A 16,133-nucleotide genomic window follows, 5' to 3' on the forward strand; every position below is an offset into this window, starting at 1 on the left:
ATTTTTTTAAATCTCTGTAAACTGCCATTGTCATCAACCTGTCGACTTGTTAGGCCAGCAGGTTTTTCCACTACTGGAGCCTTAACCCTCATGGTTCTATTTGAGGCTTTTTGACGTATTTGTTTTTTTTTTCTCAATCAAACACAAAGCATTAAAAAAAAAAAAGCAGCTATGGTGCTGAAATTACACTCAGGGTGTTGTCAATGATCAAAAGCATACCAGGCTGCTATTTTTTAAACCATTGCAGTTAGGAAATATGTCACTTAATACTGAAATGCATATAAGTGACACATTTGGTCAGATTGACTTCCATTATAAATCACAATTGTATAGTAATCCTGATGTTTTTATCAATTACTCGTGACAAGTGGCACCACAAGGGGGTGCTAGACAACAATATAAAACGAAGTCACAGGTACCTGTGTAGCAAGGTGTGCCGGTTTTAAAATAAAGTCACGCTTCACCCCACACATGATGTCCCTTATCAACCATTAAGAGAAAATAATTAAAATTATCGATAAGATCAATGTAAGAGCCAGATAAATTCCCTTACCTGCCCCCCCCAAAAATATTTTGAGAAGTTCATTTCAAAATAGACATCGACAAACATCTGTGAAAATGCATCCTATGTCAAAGGATGAATGGAGATGTACAAGATTTTTTTTTTTTCATAAATGCGCTTGTGAATTCCGTTTGGCCTCTTCTTTTGTATTGTGTCGTTCAGTCGTATTTGTAAAAACAAACATCTCTGCTGCGGGACGTAGTTAGTTCCTTTTGATTGCACGCTAAAATAATACATGTAATTTAAAAAATACGTTTTGGGGAAGTGTTTTTTTTTTGAATAAACAAGCGACATCGTCGCACCATTTCCACTCAGCGCTGGTTTTTACAGCATCGAGCGTTGCGAAGTTGCATAACGTCATTTTGAGCTGCTTTACGGTATGACGTTCACTACGATTTCCGGCCCAACCTGCACTTGTGTTTACACCTAATTAGCTAGTCAGCTAGCGGTAAACATCACACACGATGCCCAGGCCAAACTAAGTCGACCACCCCGTCCAAGTGTCACTTCCCCCCCAGTGCTTGAGACTGTTTTCTCCGTGACCCCACGGCGCCGTCATGTCGAGCGGCACGGCTCTTCACAGCCAGATCGGCTCCATCATCACCGCTCTGTGCAACGCCGCCGCGGCGCAGATCACCAAAGTGGTGGAGGACGGCATGGTGGTGTTGCGCTTGGAGGTGACCCAGCGGGAACACGAGATTCGGCGGCTGAGGAGCAGCGTGGAGGTGCTGCACGGCGAGCTGAGAGCCGCCCATCGCATGGCGGACAACCTGCGGGGAGCGCAGCAGCAGCTCGCACCCCGGTTGGAGTGCGCTCCACTCGGTGCAGCTTCGTTGGATGATGGCAGTATGTTTCTTAGTTTTGACCCACAGACCATTTAAGGTTGCACATTCAATGTGCACATATTCATACACATTCGACCATTTAGTTTTCCGTGGAAATTTCTGCTTGACGCCGAGACATCACGTTTGGGCTGTATATGATGCTCATATAAACTCATATTCTTGTAATATTTCAATTACTGAGTCCGGAAACAATCTCGTCCGTCCACAGGTGTCGCCAAGGCTGAGAAGCCCGAAAAGCTCCAAAGTGACTTTCCCGATGTCGTTGTGAAGCAGGAACCTGTGGAACCGGCCGATTGCAATCAACCCGGTCCGCCGACGGAAAGACCACGGGAAAACCTGGGTGAAATTTTGGCGGACGAGCGGCAGACAGGAACTGCCGGCCGCGGGGCGCACCGCCACTTGTATAGCAACATACGGCGGCGAATGGTCAACCGGCTGCTGTTCAAGCGAGGTTATCCCTGCCCCTTCTGCGGCAAATATTTTGAGCATTCCGGGAACCTGGAGCGTCACAAGAGGATCCACACGGGGGAAAAGCCGTACCGCTGCGACGTTTGCGGGCGACGCTTCAACCAGAAGGGCAGCCTCAAGGAGCACACCAAGATCCACCAGAGATGTAAGTCACAGGCCATTTGTGTTCAAATCCTGCCTTTAGGTTCACAATTTCAGTTGACAGCAGTGGGTGTTTTTGGACCAGTGTCCTGAGATTGACAATGGATCAATTCATCTGATGAACTCTTATCTCACCACTGCAATATTAATCAGAATTTCTTGCTTGGAGTAAAAACTTTTGCCTCAAGTTGCTCTCTTTCAGTCTTAAGTCAACAACTTGACCTTGCAGCTCTTCAGTTGGCGCCAGCTGACATCCAACACACCCCGACGCAGCACTCGAGCCCCGACACCCATCATCCAGCAGAGGGCAACATCACGTCGGTGTCCAAGGGGGTCTCCACCGACCGTCCGGAATCGTCTCATATTGCAGCGGTCAAATCGGAGCCCATGGAGGAGAGCGTGACGCAGCCTGAAGGGGAAGCGGCGGACAAGCAAAAGTCATCATCTTTATGTGACGGGACAAACGATCGGTCGCCGCAGAATGGCGGAGAGGTCCCGGCAGTTGCTCTGCTCATCTCGGCTCACGCCGAGACCTCTTGCCGTACGTTTGTCTTTCCCGGAAAACCTTATGGCAAAAACAACAACAACCTCGTGATGTCATCGCAGCTGCCAGACCCCCGGTCCGCCACCGGTCCGCCATGGGAGCCGTCCGACCACAACCAAAACCGCACCGGCTCCTTTCACCGGGAGTTCCGGCCCAAGAAATGCTTCTACTGCTCGTACTGCGGTAAGATGTTCGTTCGTGCCGGACACCTGGAGCGACACCTGCGCATCCACACGGGCGAAAAGCCCTACGGGTGCCACATTTGCGGACGATGCTTCAACCAGAAGTCCAGCCTCAAGTGCCACATGAAGACGCACAGGAATGGTTCGGGCCATGACACCTTGCAAAATGGAAATACGCCACAGAAACGAAAAAGCTGATTGACTTAAGTGCGTCGCATTTCTCTTTTGTTTCCAGACACCAACAAGGAAGCGCAGGGGCCGCATCCCCTCACGCAGCCCATGCCCGACACTCGCCCCCAGAAGCCGGCCCCCGATCCCTCACTCGGACCGGAGACCCTGACCGACCCGGTGAGCGGGTGCCAGTACGGTGAGGTGGGCGAGAGCGACGCCTATTTAGATACCGGCGAGTGGCGCCATTACGCCACTAATGGCGAGATGGATATGCCGGATTCGTTCTCGCGAAGGGGGATGGTGGCGGCGCACGAGGACGGGACCGTAGCAGACTTCGGTCCGCCGTCCTCCGACTCGGCTCAAAACTGCTACATCTGCTCGGCGTGCGGGCAGAGTTTCGACTCGTTTGTTCTTTTCGAGAGGCACCGGTGCAAAAGCGACGCGGTGTTCAAGTGCGACGTCTGCGGTCAGAGCTTCGACCACGCCGACAAACTGCAAGTGCACATCAAAGTCCACTGGTAGAAAGAATGTTGACCAAGCTCTTGTGTGTCTTTGATCTCATCTCGTTCTGATTTTGAGAAACAGAAAACAATAAGAGAACAAACAGCCGTCGCAATCTACTAAAATGATGTTGAGGAATTTTTGATCCGAAGCGCTGCTGTTTCATTTGGTTGTGTGTAAGTGAACCAGTATTATTTGAAGGTGATGTATTAAATGTGATTATAACGCCTTTCTCCTATCTATTGCAGCGTTAAATCATGTGAATATGTTATGGGTGTGTTGTTTCAAAGCCAAAGCAGTGTTTGTCCCAAATTTTGTACAAATCAACCTGGCTGACCATTTCCCTAACACAGTGATCCCTCGCCACTTCGTGGGATTCAGCAGGTAAAATCTAAAACATTTTCACTTGTCTGAACAAAAGAACTGCCTTATATCACGTGCTCTTTTATTTACTGTAAAGGTACAGTGCATGCACACAGCAGTGTGGGAATGGTTATAATTAAGGGAATGGGAAAGGTAGCATAAAAGGAGGGTTTAAAAAGCTTTAATATCGTGTACTGGACCTCAATGCAGCAGCTAATTCATGCGCAACCACTTTGTTTTTGTAATGCATCATGTCCCCTGGGTTAGTGTAGTGTGGTAATTCCAAAGGTGAACACTTTGTAGTGCTTTGCAAGGGAAACCGTACTTCTAAATAACTTACAATAAACCCATGGCGAACAGGAAACACTCCGTGTGAGAAATTTCGACATAGTGATGTTTAAATTTTGTTTCTACTTCGGAGAATGTCATCTTTCGCTGGTGCTTCTGGAACGCATCTCCCGCGAAAAACGAGGTATTGTACGAGAACCACAACCTGGAGTTCTGATTGCTTTGTTTTTGATGATCTCACAAAGTATTACCTTGAACTGTGTAGCCATTGGTCATTTTTTTCAAATGTTCTTTGTGCAAAAGGGATGTTTTTTCTTTGTATATGAAACCGATTAAAAGTGCATTCATCAAGTATGTGGGTTTGTTACACTGAACAGTAAGATTATTATTTTAAAAAAGGAACGTTGCATCAAAACTAACTTAAATCAAAATAGGCAGCTCTTGCTAGCATTAGCAACTGCAGCTACATCAGCTCAAATCATGTTTAAGGAACACTTAAACACATAAATTCTGTATTTTCATTTTTAAATACATTTTAAAAATCTACAGACAATCGTGAAGACAAGTACGTCAGGACGTTTTTTTTTTCAAACGTCTTGCGCATTTAGTAGGTCATTTACGGTATGTCCTTCTAGTGATGTGCATTCCAGTTCTTTTTTAGAGCTAGGGTTTTCAAGGAGTCTTGCTATTGCTAATTAAGGTTTCAAACTAGGGTCAGGGTTTCCGACTAGGCTTTTAAACCAAGGTCAGGGTTCTGAACTAGGTTTTAAAGCTAGGGTTAGGGTTTCCAACGAGAGTTTCCAACTACTTTTAGGGTTTCTTAGATTAGAGTTTGTAACTAGGCTTTCAAAGCTAGAGTTAGGGTTAGGGTTAGAGCTAGAGTGAGGGTTAGAGCTAGAGCTAGGGTTAGGGCTAGGGTTTCCAAGGAGTCTTGCTATCGCTAATTAAGGTTTCAAACTAGCGTCAGGGTTTCCGACTAGGCTTTTAAACCAAGGTCAGGGTTCTGAACTAGGTTTTAAAGCTAGGGTTAGGGTTTCCAACGAGAGTTTCCAACTACTTTTAGGGTTTCTTAGATTAGAGTTTGTAACTAGGCTTTCAAAGCTAGAGTTAGGGTTAGGGTTTCCAAGGAGTCTTGCTATCGCTAATTAAGGTTTCAAACTAGGGTCAGGGTGTCCGACTAGGCTTTCAAACCAAGGTCAGGGTTCTGAACTAGGTTTTAAAGCTAGGGTTAGGCTTTCCAACGAGAGTTTCCAACTACTTTTAGGGTTTCTTAGATTAGAGTTTGTAACTAGGCTTTCAAAGTTAGGGTTAGGGTTTCCAAGGAGTCTTGCTATCGCTAATTAAGGTTTCAAACTAGGGTCAGGGTGTCCGACTAGGCTTTCAAACCAAGGTCAGGGTTCTGAACTAGGTTTTAAAGCTAGGGTTAGGCTTTCCAACGAGAGTTTCCAACTACTTTTAGGGTTTCTTAGATTAGAGTTTGTAACTAGGCTTTCAAAGCTAGAGTTAGGGTTAGGGTTTCCAAGGAGTCTTGCTATCGCTAATTAAGGTTTCAAACTGGGGTCAGGGTGTCCGACTAGGCTTTCAAACCAAGGTCAGGGTTCTGAACTAGGTTTTAAAGCTAGGGTTAGGCTTTCCAACGAGAGTTTCCAACTACTTTTAGGGTTTCTTAGATTAGAGTTTGTAACTAGGCTTTCAAAGCTAGAGTTAGGGTTAGGGTTAGGGTTTCCAAGGAGTCTTGCTATCGCTAATTAAGGTTTCAAACTGGGGTCAGGGTGTCCGACTAGGCTTTCAAACCAAGGTCAGGGTTCTGAACTAGGTTTTAAAGCTAGGGTTAGGCTTTCCAACGAGAGTTTCCAACTACTTTTAGGGTTTCTTAGATTAGAGTTTGTAACTAGGCTTTCAAAGCTAGGGTTAGGGTTAGGGTTTCCAAGGAGTCCTGCTATCGCTAATTAAGGTTTCAAACTAGGGTCAGGGTGTCCGACTAGGCTTTCAAACCAAGGTCAGGGTTCTGAACTAGGTTTTAAAGCTAGGGTTAGGCTTTCCAACGAGAGTTTCCAACTACTTTTAGGGTTTCTTAGATTAGAGTTTGTAACTAGGCTTTCAAAGCTAGAGTTAGGGTTAGGGTTAGGGTTTCCAAGGAGTCTTGCTATCGCTAATTAAGGTTTCAAACTGGGGTCAGGGTGTCCGACTAGGCTTTCAAACCAAGGTCAGGGTTCTGAACTAGGTTTTAAAGCTAGGGTTAGGCTTTCCAACGAGAGTTTCCAACTACTTTTAGGGTTTCTTAGATTAGAGTTTGTAACTAGGCTTTCAAAGCTAGAGTTAGGGTTAGGGTTAGGGTTTCCAAGGAGTCTTGCTATCGCTAATTAAGGTTTCAAACTGGGGTCAGGGTGTCCGACTAGGCTTTCAAACCAAGGTCAGGGTTCTGAACTAGGTTTTAAAGCTAGGGTTAGGCTTTCCAACGAGAGTTTCCAACTACTTTTAGGGTTTCTTAGATTAGAGTTTGTAACTAGGCTTTCAAAGCTAGAGTTAGGGTTAGGGTTAGGGTTAGGGTTTCCAAGGAGTCTTGCTATCGCTAATTAAGGTTTCAAACTAGGGTCAGGGTGTCCGACTAGGCTTTCAAACCAAGGTCAGGGTTCTGAACTAGGTTTTAAAGCTAGGGTTAGGCTTTCCAACGAGAGTTTCCAACTACTTTTAGGGTTTCTTAGATTAGAGTTTGTAACTAGGCTTTCAAAGCTAGAGTTAGGGTTAGGGTTAGGGTTTCCAAGGAGTCTTGCTATCGCTAATTAAGGTTTCAAACTGGGGTCAGGGTGTCCGACTAGGCTTTCAAACCAAGGTCAGGGTTCTGAACTAGGTTTTAAAGCTAGGGTTAGGCTTTCCAACGAGAGTTTCCAACTACTTTTAGGGTTTCTTAGATTAGAGTTTGTAACTAGGCTTTCAAAGCTAGAGTGAGGGTTAGGGTTAGGGTTAGGGTTTCCAAGGAGTCTTGCTATCGCTAATTAAGGTTTCAAACTAGGGTCAGGGTGTCCGACTAGGCTTTCAAACCAAGGTCAGGGTGCTGAACTAGGTTTTAAAGCTAGGGTTAGGCTTTCCAACGAGAGTTTCCAACTACTTTTAGGGTTTCTTAGATTAGAGTTTGTAACTAGGCTTTCAAAGCTAGAGTTAGGGTTAGGGTTAGGGTTTCCAAGGAGTCTTGCTATCGCTAATTAAGGTTTCAAACTGGGGTCAGGGTGTCCGACTAGGCTTTCAAACCAAGGTCAGGGTTCTGAACTAGGTTTTAAAGCTAGGGTTAGGCTTTCCAACAAGAGTTTCCAACTACTTTTAGGGTTTCTTAGATTAGAGTTTGTAACTAGGCTTTCAAAGCTAGAGTTAGGGTTAGGGTTAGGGTTAGGGTTTCCAAGGAGTCTTGCTATCGCTAATTAAGGTTTCAAACTGGGGTCAGGGTGTCCGACTAGGCTTTCAAACCAAGGTCAGGGTTCTGAACTAGGTTTTAAAGCTAGGGTTAGGCTTTCCAACGAGAGTTTCCAACTACTTTTAGGGTTTCTTAGATTAGAGTTTGTAACTAGGCTTTCAAAGCTAGGGTTAGGGTTAGGGTTAGGGTTTCCAAGGAGTCTTGCTATCGCTAATTAAGGTTTCAAACTAGGGTCAGGGTGTCCGACTAGGCTTTCAAACCAAGGTCAGGGTTCTGAACTAGGTTTTAAAGCTAGGGTTAGGCTTTCCAACGAGAGTTTCCAACTACTTTTAGGGTTTCTTAGATTAGAGTTTGTAACTAGGCTTTCAAAGCTAGAGTTAGGGTTAGGGTTAGGGTTTCCAAGGAGTCTTGCTATCGCTAATTAAGGTTTCAAACTGGGGTCAGGGTGTCCGACTAGGCTTTCAAACCAAGGTCAGGGTTCTGAACTAGGTTTTAAAGCTAGGGTTAGGCTTTCCAACGAGAGTTTCCAACTACTTTTAGGGTTTCTTAGATTAGAGTTTGTAACTAGGCTTTCAAAGCTAGAGTTAGGGTTAGGGTTAGGGTTAGGGTTTCCAAGGAGTCTTGCTATCGCTAATTAAGGTTTCAAACTGGGGTCAGGGTGTCCGACTAGGCTTTCAAACCAAGGTCAGGGTTCTGAACTAGGTTTTAAAGCTCGGGTTAGGCTTTCCAACGAGAGTTTCCAACTACTTTTAGGGTTTCTTAGATTAGAGTTTGTAACTAGGCTTTCAAAGCTAGGGTTAGGGTTAGGGTTTCCAAGGAGTCCTGCTATCGCTAATTAAGGTTTCAAACTAGGGTCAGGGTGTCCGACTAGGCTTTCAAACCAAGGTCAGGGTTCTGAACTAGGTTTTAAAGCTAGGGTTAGGCTTTCCAACGAGAGTTTCCAACTACTTTTAGGGTTTCTTAGATTAGAGTTTGTAACTAGGCTTTCAAAGCTAGAGTTAGGGTTAGGGTTAGGGTTTCCAAGGAGTCTTGCTATCGCTAATTAAGGTTTCAAACTGGGGTCAGGGTGTCCGACTAGGCTTTCAAACCAAGGTCAGGGTTCTGAACTAGGTTTTAAAGCTAGGGTTAGGCTTTCCAACGAGAGTTTCCAACTACTTTTAGGGTTTCTTAGATTAGAGTTTGTAACTAGGCTTTCAAAGCTAGAGTTAGGGTTAGGGTTAGGGTTAGGGTTTCCAAGGAGTCTTGCTATCGCTAATTAAGGTTTCAAACTAGGGTCAGGGTGTCCGACTAGGCTTTCAAACCAAGGTCAGGGTTCTGAACTAGGTTTTAAAACTAGGGTTAGGCTTTCCAACGAGAGTTTCCAACTACTTTTAGGGTTTCTTAGATTAGAGTTTGTAACTAGGCTTTCAAAGCTAGAGTTAGGGTTAGGGTTAGGGTTTCCAAGGAGTCTTGCTATCGCTAATTAAGGTTTCAAACTGGGGTCAGGGTGTCCGACTAGGCTTTCAAACCAAGGTCAGGGTTCTGAACTAGGTTTTAAAGCTAGGGTTAGGCTTTCCAACGAGAGTTTCCAACTACTTTTAGGGTTTCTTAGATTAGAGTTTGTAACTAGGCTTTCAAAGCTAGAGTTAGGGTTAGGGTTAGGGTTAGGGTTTCCAAGGAGTCTTGCTATCGCTAATTAAGGTTTCAAACTGGGGTCAGGGTGTCCGACTAGGCTTTCAAACCAAGGTCAGGGTTCTGAACTAGGTTTTAAAGCTCGGGTTAGGCTTTCCAACGAGAGTTTCCAACTACTTTTAGGGTTTCTTAGATTAGAGTTTGTAACTAGGCTTTCAAAGCTAGAGTTAGGGTTAGGGTTAGGGTTAGGGTTTCCAAGGAGTCTTGCTATCGCTAATTAAGGTTTCAAACTAGGGTCAGGGTGTCCGACTAGGCTTTCAAACCAAGGTCAGGGTTCTGAACTAGGTTTTAAAGCTAGGGTTAGGCTTTCCAACGAGAGTTTCCAACTACTTTTAGGGTTTCTTAGATTAGAGTTTGTAACTAGGCTTTCAAAGCTAGAGTTAGGGTTAGGGTTAGGGTTAGGGTTTCCAAGGAGTCTTGCTATCGCTAATTAAGGTTTCAAACTGGGGTCAGGGTGTCCGACTAGGCTTTCAAACCAAGGTCAGGGTTCTGAACTAGGTTTTAAAGCTAGGGTTAGGCTTTCCAACGAGAGTTTCCAACTACTTTTAGGGTTTCTTAGATTAGAGTTTGTAACTAGGCTTTCAAAGCTAGGGTTAGGGTTAGGGTTAGGGTTTCCAAGGAGTCTTGCTATCGCTAATTAAGGTTTCAAACTAGGGTCAGGGTGTCCGACTAGGCTTTCAAACCAAGGTCAGGGTTCTGAACTAGGTTTTAAAGCTAGGGTTAGGCTTTCCAACGAGAGTTTCCAACTACTTTTAGGGTTTCTTAGATTAGAGTTTGTAACTAGGCTTTCAAAGCTAGAGTTAGGGTTAGGGTTAGGGTTTCCAAGGAGTCTTGCTATCGCTAATTAAGGTTTCAAACTGGGGTCAGGGTGTCCGACTAGGCTTTCAAACCAAGGTCAGGGTTCTGAACTAGGTTTTAAAGCTAGGGTTAGGCTTTCCAACGAGAGTTTCCAACTACTTTTAGGGTTTCTTAGATTAGAGTTTGTAACTAGGCTTTCAAAGCTAGAGTTAGGGTTAGGGTTAGGGTTAGGGTTTCCAAGGAGTCTTGCTATCGCTAATTAAGGTTTCAAACTAGGGTCAGGGTGTCCGACTAGGCTTTCAAACCAAGGTCAGGGTTCTGAACTAGGTTTTAAAGCTAGGGTTAGGCTTTCCAACGAGAGTTTCCAACTACTTTTAGGGTTTCTTAGATTAGAGTTTGTAACTAGGCTTTCAAAGCTAGAGTTAGGGTTAGGGTTAGGGTTTCCAAGGAGTCTTGCTATCGCTAATTAAGGTTTCAAACTGGGGTCAGGGTGTCCGACTAGGCTTTCAAACCAAGGTCAGGGTTCTGAACTAGGTTTTAAAGCTAGGGTTAGGCTTTCCAACGAGAGTTTCCAACTACTTTTAGGGTTTCTTAGATTAGAGTTTGTAACTAGGCTTTCAAAGCTAGAGTTAGGGTTAGGGTTAGGGTTAGGGTTTCCAAGGAGTCTTGCTATCGCTAATTAAGGTTTCAAACTGGGGTCAGGGTGTCCGACTAGGCTTTCAAACCAAGGTCAGGGTTCTGAACTAGGTTTTAAAGCTAGGGTTAGGCTTTCCAACGAGAGTTTCCAACTACTTTTAGGGTTTCTTAGATTAGAGTTTGTAACTAGGCTTTCAAAGCTAGAGTTAGGGTTAGGGTTAGGGTTTCCAAGGAGTCTTGCTATCGCTAATTAAGGTTTCAAACTAGGGTCAGGGTGTCCGACTAGGCTTTCAAACCAAGGTCAGGGTTCTGAACTAGGTTTTAAAGCTAGGGTTAGGCTTTCCAACGAGAGTTTCCAACTACTTTTAGGGTTTCTTAGATTACAGTTTGTAACTAGGCTTTCAAAATTAGAGTTAGGGTTAGAGCTAGAGTTATTGTTAGGCTTGCTCTTGCTGTGCTTAGGGTTAGGGTTAGGGTTTGTGTTAGGCTTAGGCTTGCTTTTGCTGTGCTGAGGCTTAGGGTTAGGCTTGCTCTTGCTGTGCTTAGGGTTAGGGTTAGGGTTTGTGTTAGGCTTGCTCTCGCTTTTGCTGTGCTTAGGGTTAGGCTTGCTTATGCAACCAAATCACCTCAGTTGTTTATCACTTCCTCTGATATTAAGTCGCACCGGAGTATAAGTGAGCAGCAGGGGGGGGGGCCCCATTTCAACCCCTTACACTGAGTGCCAAGCAGGGAAGAAATGGGTACCATTGTTATAGTCACTGGTATGACTCGGCCGGGGTTTGAACCCACAACCTCCCAGTCTCAGGGCGGACACTCTCCTCTTAGGCCACTGAGCTGGTAAACACTTGTGTCATAGTATAACACTTATAGTCGTTTTTAAATAACGTGTATACCTATATACGCCTAAATATTGTTATCCAATATATCTACTGCAATTTCACATTAGATTGCTGGTTTGAAATTTGCTTTTGATATTATTATTTTTAATAAACATTTATGTTAAAACGTGTCTGGCGTCTTATTCCTTGTTTTTATATTCGCCAATTAAAACATAAAAATCAGACATTTTATATGACAATATGTGTAGGTACATTAAAAAAAAAAACATGTTCGGTGTTGAAAGTTTCAACGGATAGTCCGAAGCAAGCCTTTCCACAGTAGTCACCATGACAGGCGACCACCTAGTGGCGTCAGTGTGCCGAGCGCCGTTGGACGATCAGGAGAAGAAGATTTGAAGCGACGGATGTGACGTCAGGGCTTTAGGTCAATTGAAGACAGGTGTGCTCGCTCAAGAGGAGTTATCATATGCAGGTGCCACCGAGCGCGGGCCGGCGGCGGCGGCGGACGGTTTCTCAGGTAAGCGAGCATGCTAGCAAATGTTTGTCGTCTCCTGCCGTTTCTCACGACGGCACGCTTTGTTGCTTTTTCTCACAAGCCTTTTTTTTCAATTGATTTTGTTTGTCGCAGGATTGTCGTACTCTCGTGACTCGGCAACGTCACGTCCACCGCGACGGTGGGCCTGGAGGTAAATTGTAGCCCGTGAGCAAATGTTTGCAGTTTCTTACGATGCCATTTATTATTTCCTGCAGGATTTTCGCTGTCTAGGGAGTGCTTGAGGTTTCGGCACGGCACGACACGGCACGCCACAATCCACTTTGCGTCGCGTCGCGTCGCGTCGTTGCGCGTTTTGGTGGTATTTTAAATGTCTTTCGCGGTTGTTTTTTTTCATGCTGGCCAGCATTTTTTTCATTCGTCTGTCTGTAGACGGTTCGTAAATGACGCCGCCGATAAGCGCGTGTTTGTCTGACTATAGGAAATGTTAGTTTGACTCTAGTCAACTTAACCATTTTTTAAATTATTTTATATGATGCGTGTGCCATTTCCGTGTCATGCAAACTAGTGAATGCAAACTGGTGAATGCAACGTATATGATACGTCATGTCCAAATCGGACCAAATCCATTCAAAGATGGCGCCCGCCCGCTCTCGTTCCGTTACGCAACAAACATTTGCCCGGGTTATTTTCTCCCCGGTCTTGGACGCCGCCAACCTGGATCATCTGTCCAACGTGCGGGGAGTTGATGAATGATGAAATTAAAATATGAATTATAATCCTGAATAATTATCATAATTTACTACAATGTGATGATTATATATTTTTTTCAAATGTAAAACTCTACTTAGAATGTATCAAATTCAAAGATGAACTATAATTTTGATCAATTATCATAACTTACTACAATATAATATTTTTTTCAAATGTAAAACTCCTAGTATGTATAATTGTTGGTAAGAAATCATGCCATTGGCACTCGACTCAATGTCTATTTTTGTTGCAATCATTTGCTTGTCTTTTGTAGCACTAAAAACTGCCGCCCAGCCAGCATCCTTCTATACAAAGCAAGTAAGAGGCTCTTGAAGGAGCCCTTTCAGTGATGTTGAGGACACTGAGGAAGAGTAGTCCTAAATCAGGTGAAAACCTGTTTTTGTCAAGTTTCAACTTCCCAACACACAATGGTTGTCGAGTTTTAGCTTCCCAGCACACAATTAATGGCTGTCTGTGTTTTTGTAGGCTGCAAGAGGAGCCGAATGGGACAATTCCATATGAAAAGGCACAATGGCCTATCCAAAGGAGCGATGGCCTATCCAAAGGAGCCATGGCCTATCCAAAGGAGCCATGGCCTATCCAAAGGAGCCATGGCCTATCCAAAGGAGCCATGGCCTATCCAAAGGAGCCATGGCCTATCCAAAGGAGCCATGGCCTATCCAAAGGAGCAAAGGAGCAATGGCCATATGCAAAGGAGCAAAGGAGCAATGGCCATATGCAAAGGAGCAAAGGAGCAATGGCCATATGCAAAGGAGCAAAGGAGCAAAGGAGCAATGGCCATATGCAAAGGAGCAAAGGAGCAAAGGAGCAATGGCCATGTGCAAAGGAGCAATGGCCATATCAAGTCAAGAATCAAGCATCGCGCTGCAAAAGTCGACGTGTGCGGATCATGTGCCCAGGAGGGGGCAGTGTGGTTGCCTTTGGTTATGGGTGCACGACGGAAAGGTTGCAGGTGTGGACAGTGTTTAGGGCTCTGATGGTTAGTCTTGCTTTCAAGGTGCGCTGTGGTTGTGGCTGGTCTGGATCCAGCGTTGTCTTGTGCTTGGTTGCCATTGACGGCCCACTTGGGGGAGGACGTGGTTCCATGGATGGACACAAAACTGAACTTTGACGTGGAGCTGAATGTCCAATTTTGCCATACGACTTGTACCATTGTGTATCTTTTTCTAACTTGCCACTGTCGTAGTTGCTGCGTTCTTTGTTCTTTCCTCTCGGTGTAGGGTGGCGTCGGAGCGACCCAATCCCGAATGTCCAATTTTGCAATTTGACTTGACATTTTCCTTTTCTAACCTACCACTGTTGCACTTCCTCTAACCCTAACCTACCACTGTGGTACTTGTGTTCTTTGTTCTCCCCTAGGTGTTGGAGCGAGACAGTCACATTGTGTCTTTTTCTAACCTAGCACTGTCGTGCTTGATCGAAGCCTAACGTACCACTGTGCGTCCTTTGTTCTCTAGGTGTAGGGGGCGGTGTTGGGGCGAGGCGGTCCACGGTGAAGAATTAATGATGTGAGCAGCGCCCAACTCATTGCATGTTCTACCTTTTGCAGGCCGGACGCAAAAGGGGGGTGCATGGCCCGATTCGACCCGGTGGCCGTCAACAAGAGTACCTAACCGCTGTGATCAAGTAAGCAAGTGACCTACAACTTGGGGTGCTCTTTGAGTTTCTAACATTTGTTTCTGTTTGTGCAGATGGCGACCGGGACGCGACACCATCTGCTCAGAGGTGGACGGACCGCTGTGGCGTCGCTCTGAAGTAGCAGAGTTCTGAGGGAGACCCGCTTCCCTGGAGGCGTCGACCTGCGCAGCTTCAGCATGTGAAATGGATTTTTTTCTTTTCTTTTTAGTTCACACCGGCGGTGTCCAAATGTCTGTTTGAGGGCTGCCTACTGAATCAAATTGAGAATTCTTTGACACAAATTCATTAAATCAATCACGAAATGTTGCCATTCATATTTTGTGCTACAAAGTAGTGTTGCGTTCATTCGTGTGGTGTGTTGATCAAGTTGGCCCGAGGCTACCATTTGGACACCAATGGTGACGTGTGTGTGTAGGGCTGCACCTGGATTGGAAAACCGTCATATGGTGGTATAGGTCGTTGACATGCACTTTAGGAAAACAAAGATTTTTTTTCTATTCATGTGGCAAATGAAACATGTTTTCTGGCCTCCTAACTATTTGTAATGAGTTTAGAAGATAAGTCATTGATGCAAGTTAAAGTTAACTGGTCTAAGTGATGTCATTGCGATCAAATAGTTCCTCTCCATCCTAGAATTTTGCACAACTTTGCTCAATGCTGTGGTCTGGCCCAATACTGCCATATCGTTGGTATTCCAAAATGTTGTGCAGCCCTCATTGAGTGCCAAATGCGCAGCGACGGCAAGCCCAAGCGACAGCAAGCGACGGCAAGCGCAAGCGACCGCGCAAGCGACGGCAAGCGCAAGCGACGGCAAGCGCAAGCGACCGCGCAAGCGACGGCAAGCGCAAGCGACCGCGCCAGCGACGGCAAGCGCAAGCGACCGCGCAAGCGACGGCAAGCGCAAGCGACCGCGCAAGCGACGGCAAGCGCAAGCGACCGCGCAAGCGACGGCAAGCGCAAGCGACCGCGCAAGCGACGGCAAGCGCAAGCGACCGCGCAAGCGACGGCAAGCGCAAGCGACGGCAAGCGCAAGCAAGCGCAAGCGATGGCGCAGCGAGACTTTTGTGCTTGTCTTGCAAGGTGGAAGAGACGATGTATGAAACAAAGAGCCGGTGGACGGAGGCCACCAGACCCGCGATTGGTGAGCGGCGTGCAAAGGAAGGAATCACCCAAAGAAAGCAGTTGCCAAGTGTTGACGAGGAGCCTGATGCATGACTGGCCAAGGCTGGCCAGAGGTGGTGACATGGCAATCCAATATGCAACGCACTTGTTAGTTTTAATTTGATTTCCTTATTTGTCTGCCGTTCAGGGTTGCCGGGGCGGCGGATGGGACGAGCGCCAGCCTGCACCCGGAGGGACTGGGCTGACCCCACAAGACCAGGGAAAGGGCAGGTCATGAGTACGTTGACAGATGTGAGCCGCATGCAACTGAGTGCCGTTTGTCTTTTTGCACTTGTGCGAGGCGGAAGACGAGTCCAACACCGGCCGGAGCAGACCCGGACCTTGGCCCGTGACGAGCGGCCCACACGAGACTGATGGGTGCAGATGCAGCCAGCGTTTTGGGGGGAGTATGACTTTGTTTTTTCTTTTTCTAGTGAGATTTTTCCCCTTGCAAAAACCACCACAATACACTTTCAGGATTGCTGGGGCACTGGATCTGATGAGTGCCTGCACAGAGAGGGACTGGACAGGACCGCGAGACCAGAGGGTAATAATAAAAAACTTTATTTGTAGAGCACCTTTCATACAAGAAATGCAGCTCATAGCACTTTACAACAAAGAAAGAAATTATAAGCATTGAATTCTTCAT

General features: G+C 45.8%; 1 protein-coding gene and 1 long non-coding RNA gene across 11 annotated transcripts in view; both read left to right on the plus strand.

Moving 5' to 3' along the window:
- Positions 1-897: 897 nt before the first annotated feature.
- On the plus strand, positions 898-4,419 carry LOC148387581 (uncharacterized). Of its 2 annotated transcripts, XR_015862789.1 has the most exons (5): positions 898-1,408; positions 1,616-2,020; positions 2,246-2,884; positions 2,978-3,590; positions 3,663-4,419. XR_015862789.1 is itself a non-coding variant. In XM_088397202.1 (4 exons), the coding sequence occupies exons 1-4, from the start codon at positions 1,120-1,122 to the stop codon at positions 3,433-3,435; spliced, it is 1,791 nt and encodes a 596-aa protein (XP_088253328.1). In that variant the 5' UTR covers positions 898-1,119; the 3' UTR covers positions 3,436-4,419. The 2 variants fall into 2 exon arrangements, 1 of the variants encoding a protein (XP_088253328.1); XM_088397202.1 differs by having other exon boundaries at positions 2,978-4,419.
- Positions 4,420-5,016: 597 nt separating this feature from the next.
- Positions 5,017-16,133, plus strand: part of LOC148387582 (uncharacterized) — a 12,135-nt gene continuing 1,018 nt past the window's right edge. The window contains exons 1-8 of one of the 9 annotated variants that reach the window (XR_015862801.1): positions 5,017-6,853; positions 7,067-11,935; positions 12,047-12,104; positions 12,169-12,196; positions 12,939-13,050; positions 13,151-13,637; positions 14,235-14,311; positions 14,377-16,031. This is a non-coding gene — a long non-coding RNA (uncharacterized LOC148387582). Of the gene's footprint in view, positions 6,854-7,066; positions 11,936-12,046; positions 12,105-12,168; positions 12,197-12,938; positions 13,051-13,150; positions 14,312-14,376; positions 16,032-16,133 lie in introns of all 9 variants that reach the window. The other 8 variants (XR_015862798.1, XR_015862795.1, XR_015862799.1 and 5 more) reach the window with 8 other exon arrangements.

This window comes from Syngnathus floridae, chromosome 14, assembly GCF_059516105.1.
Source record: "Syngnathus floridae isolate MCC-2025c chromosome 14, RoL_Sflo_1.0, whole genome shotgun sequence".
NCBI classification, from domain to species: Eukaryota; Metazoa; Chordata; class Actinopteri; order Syngnathiformes; family Syngnathidae; genus Syngnathus; species Syngnathus floridae.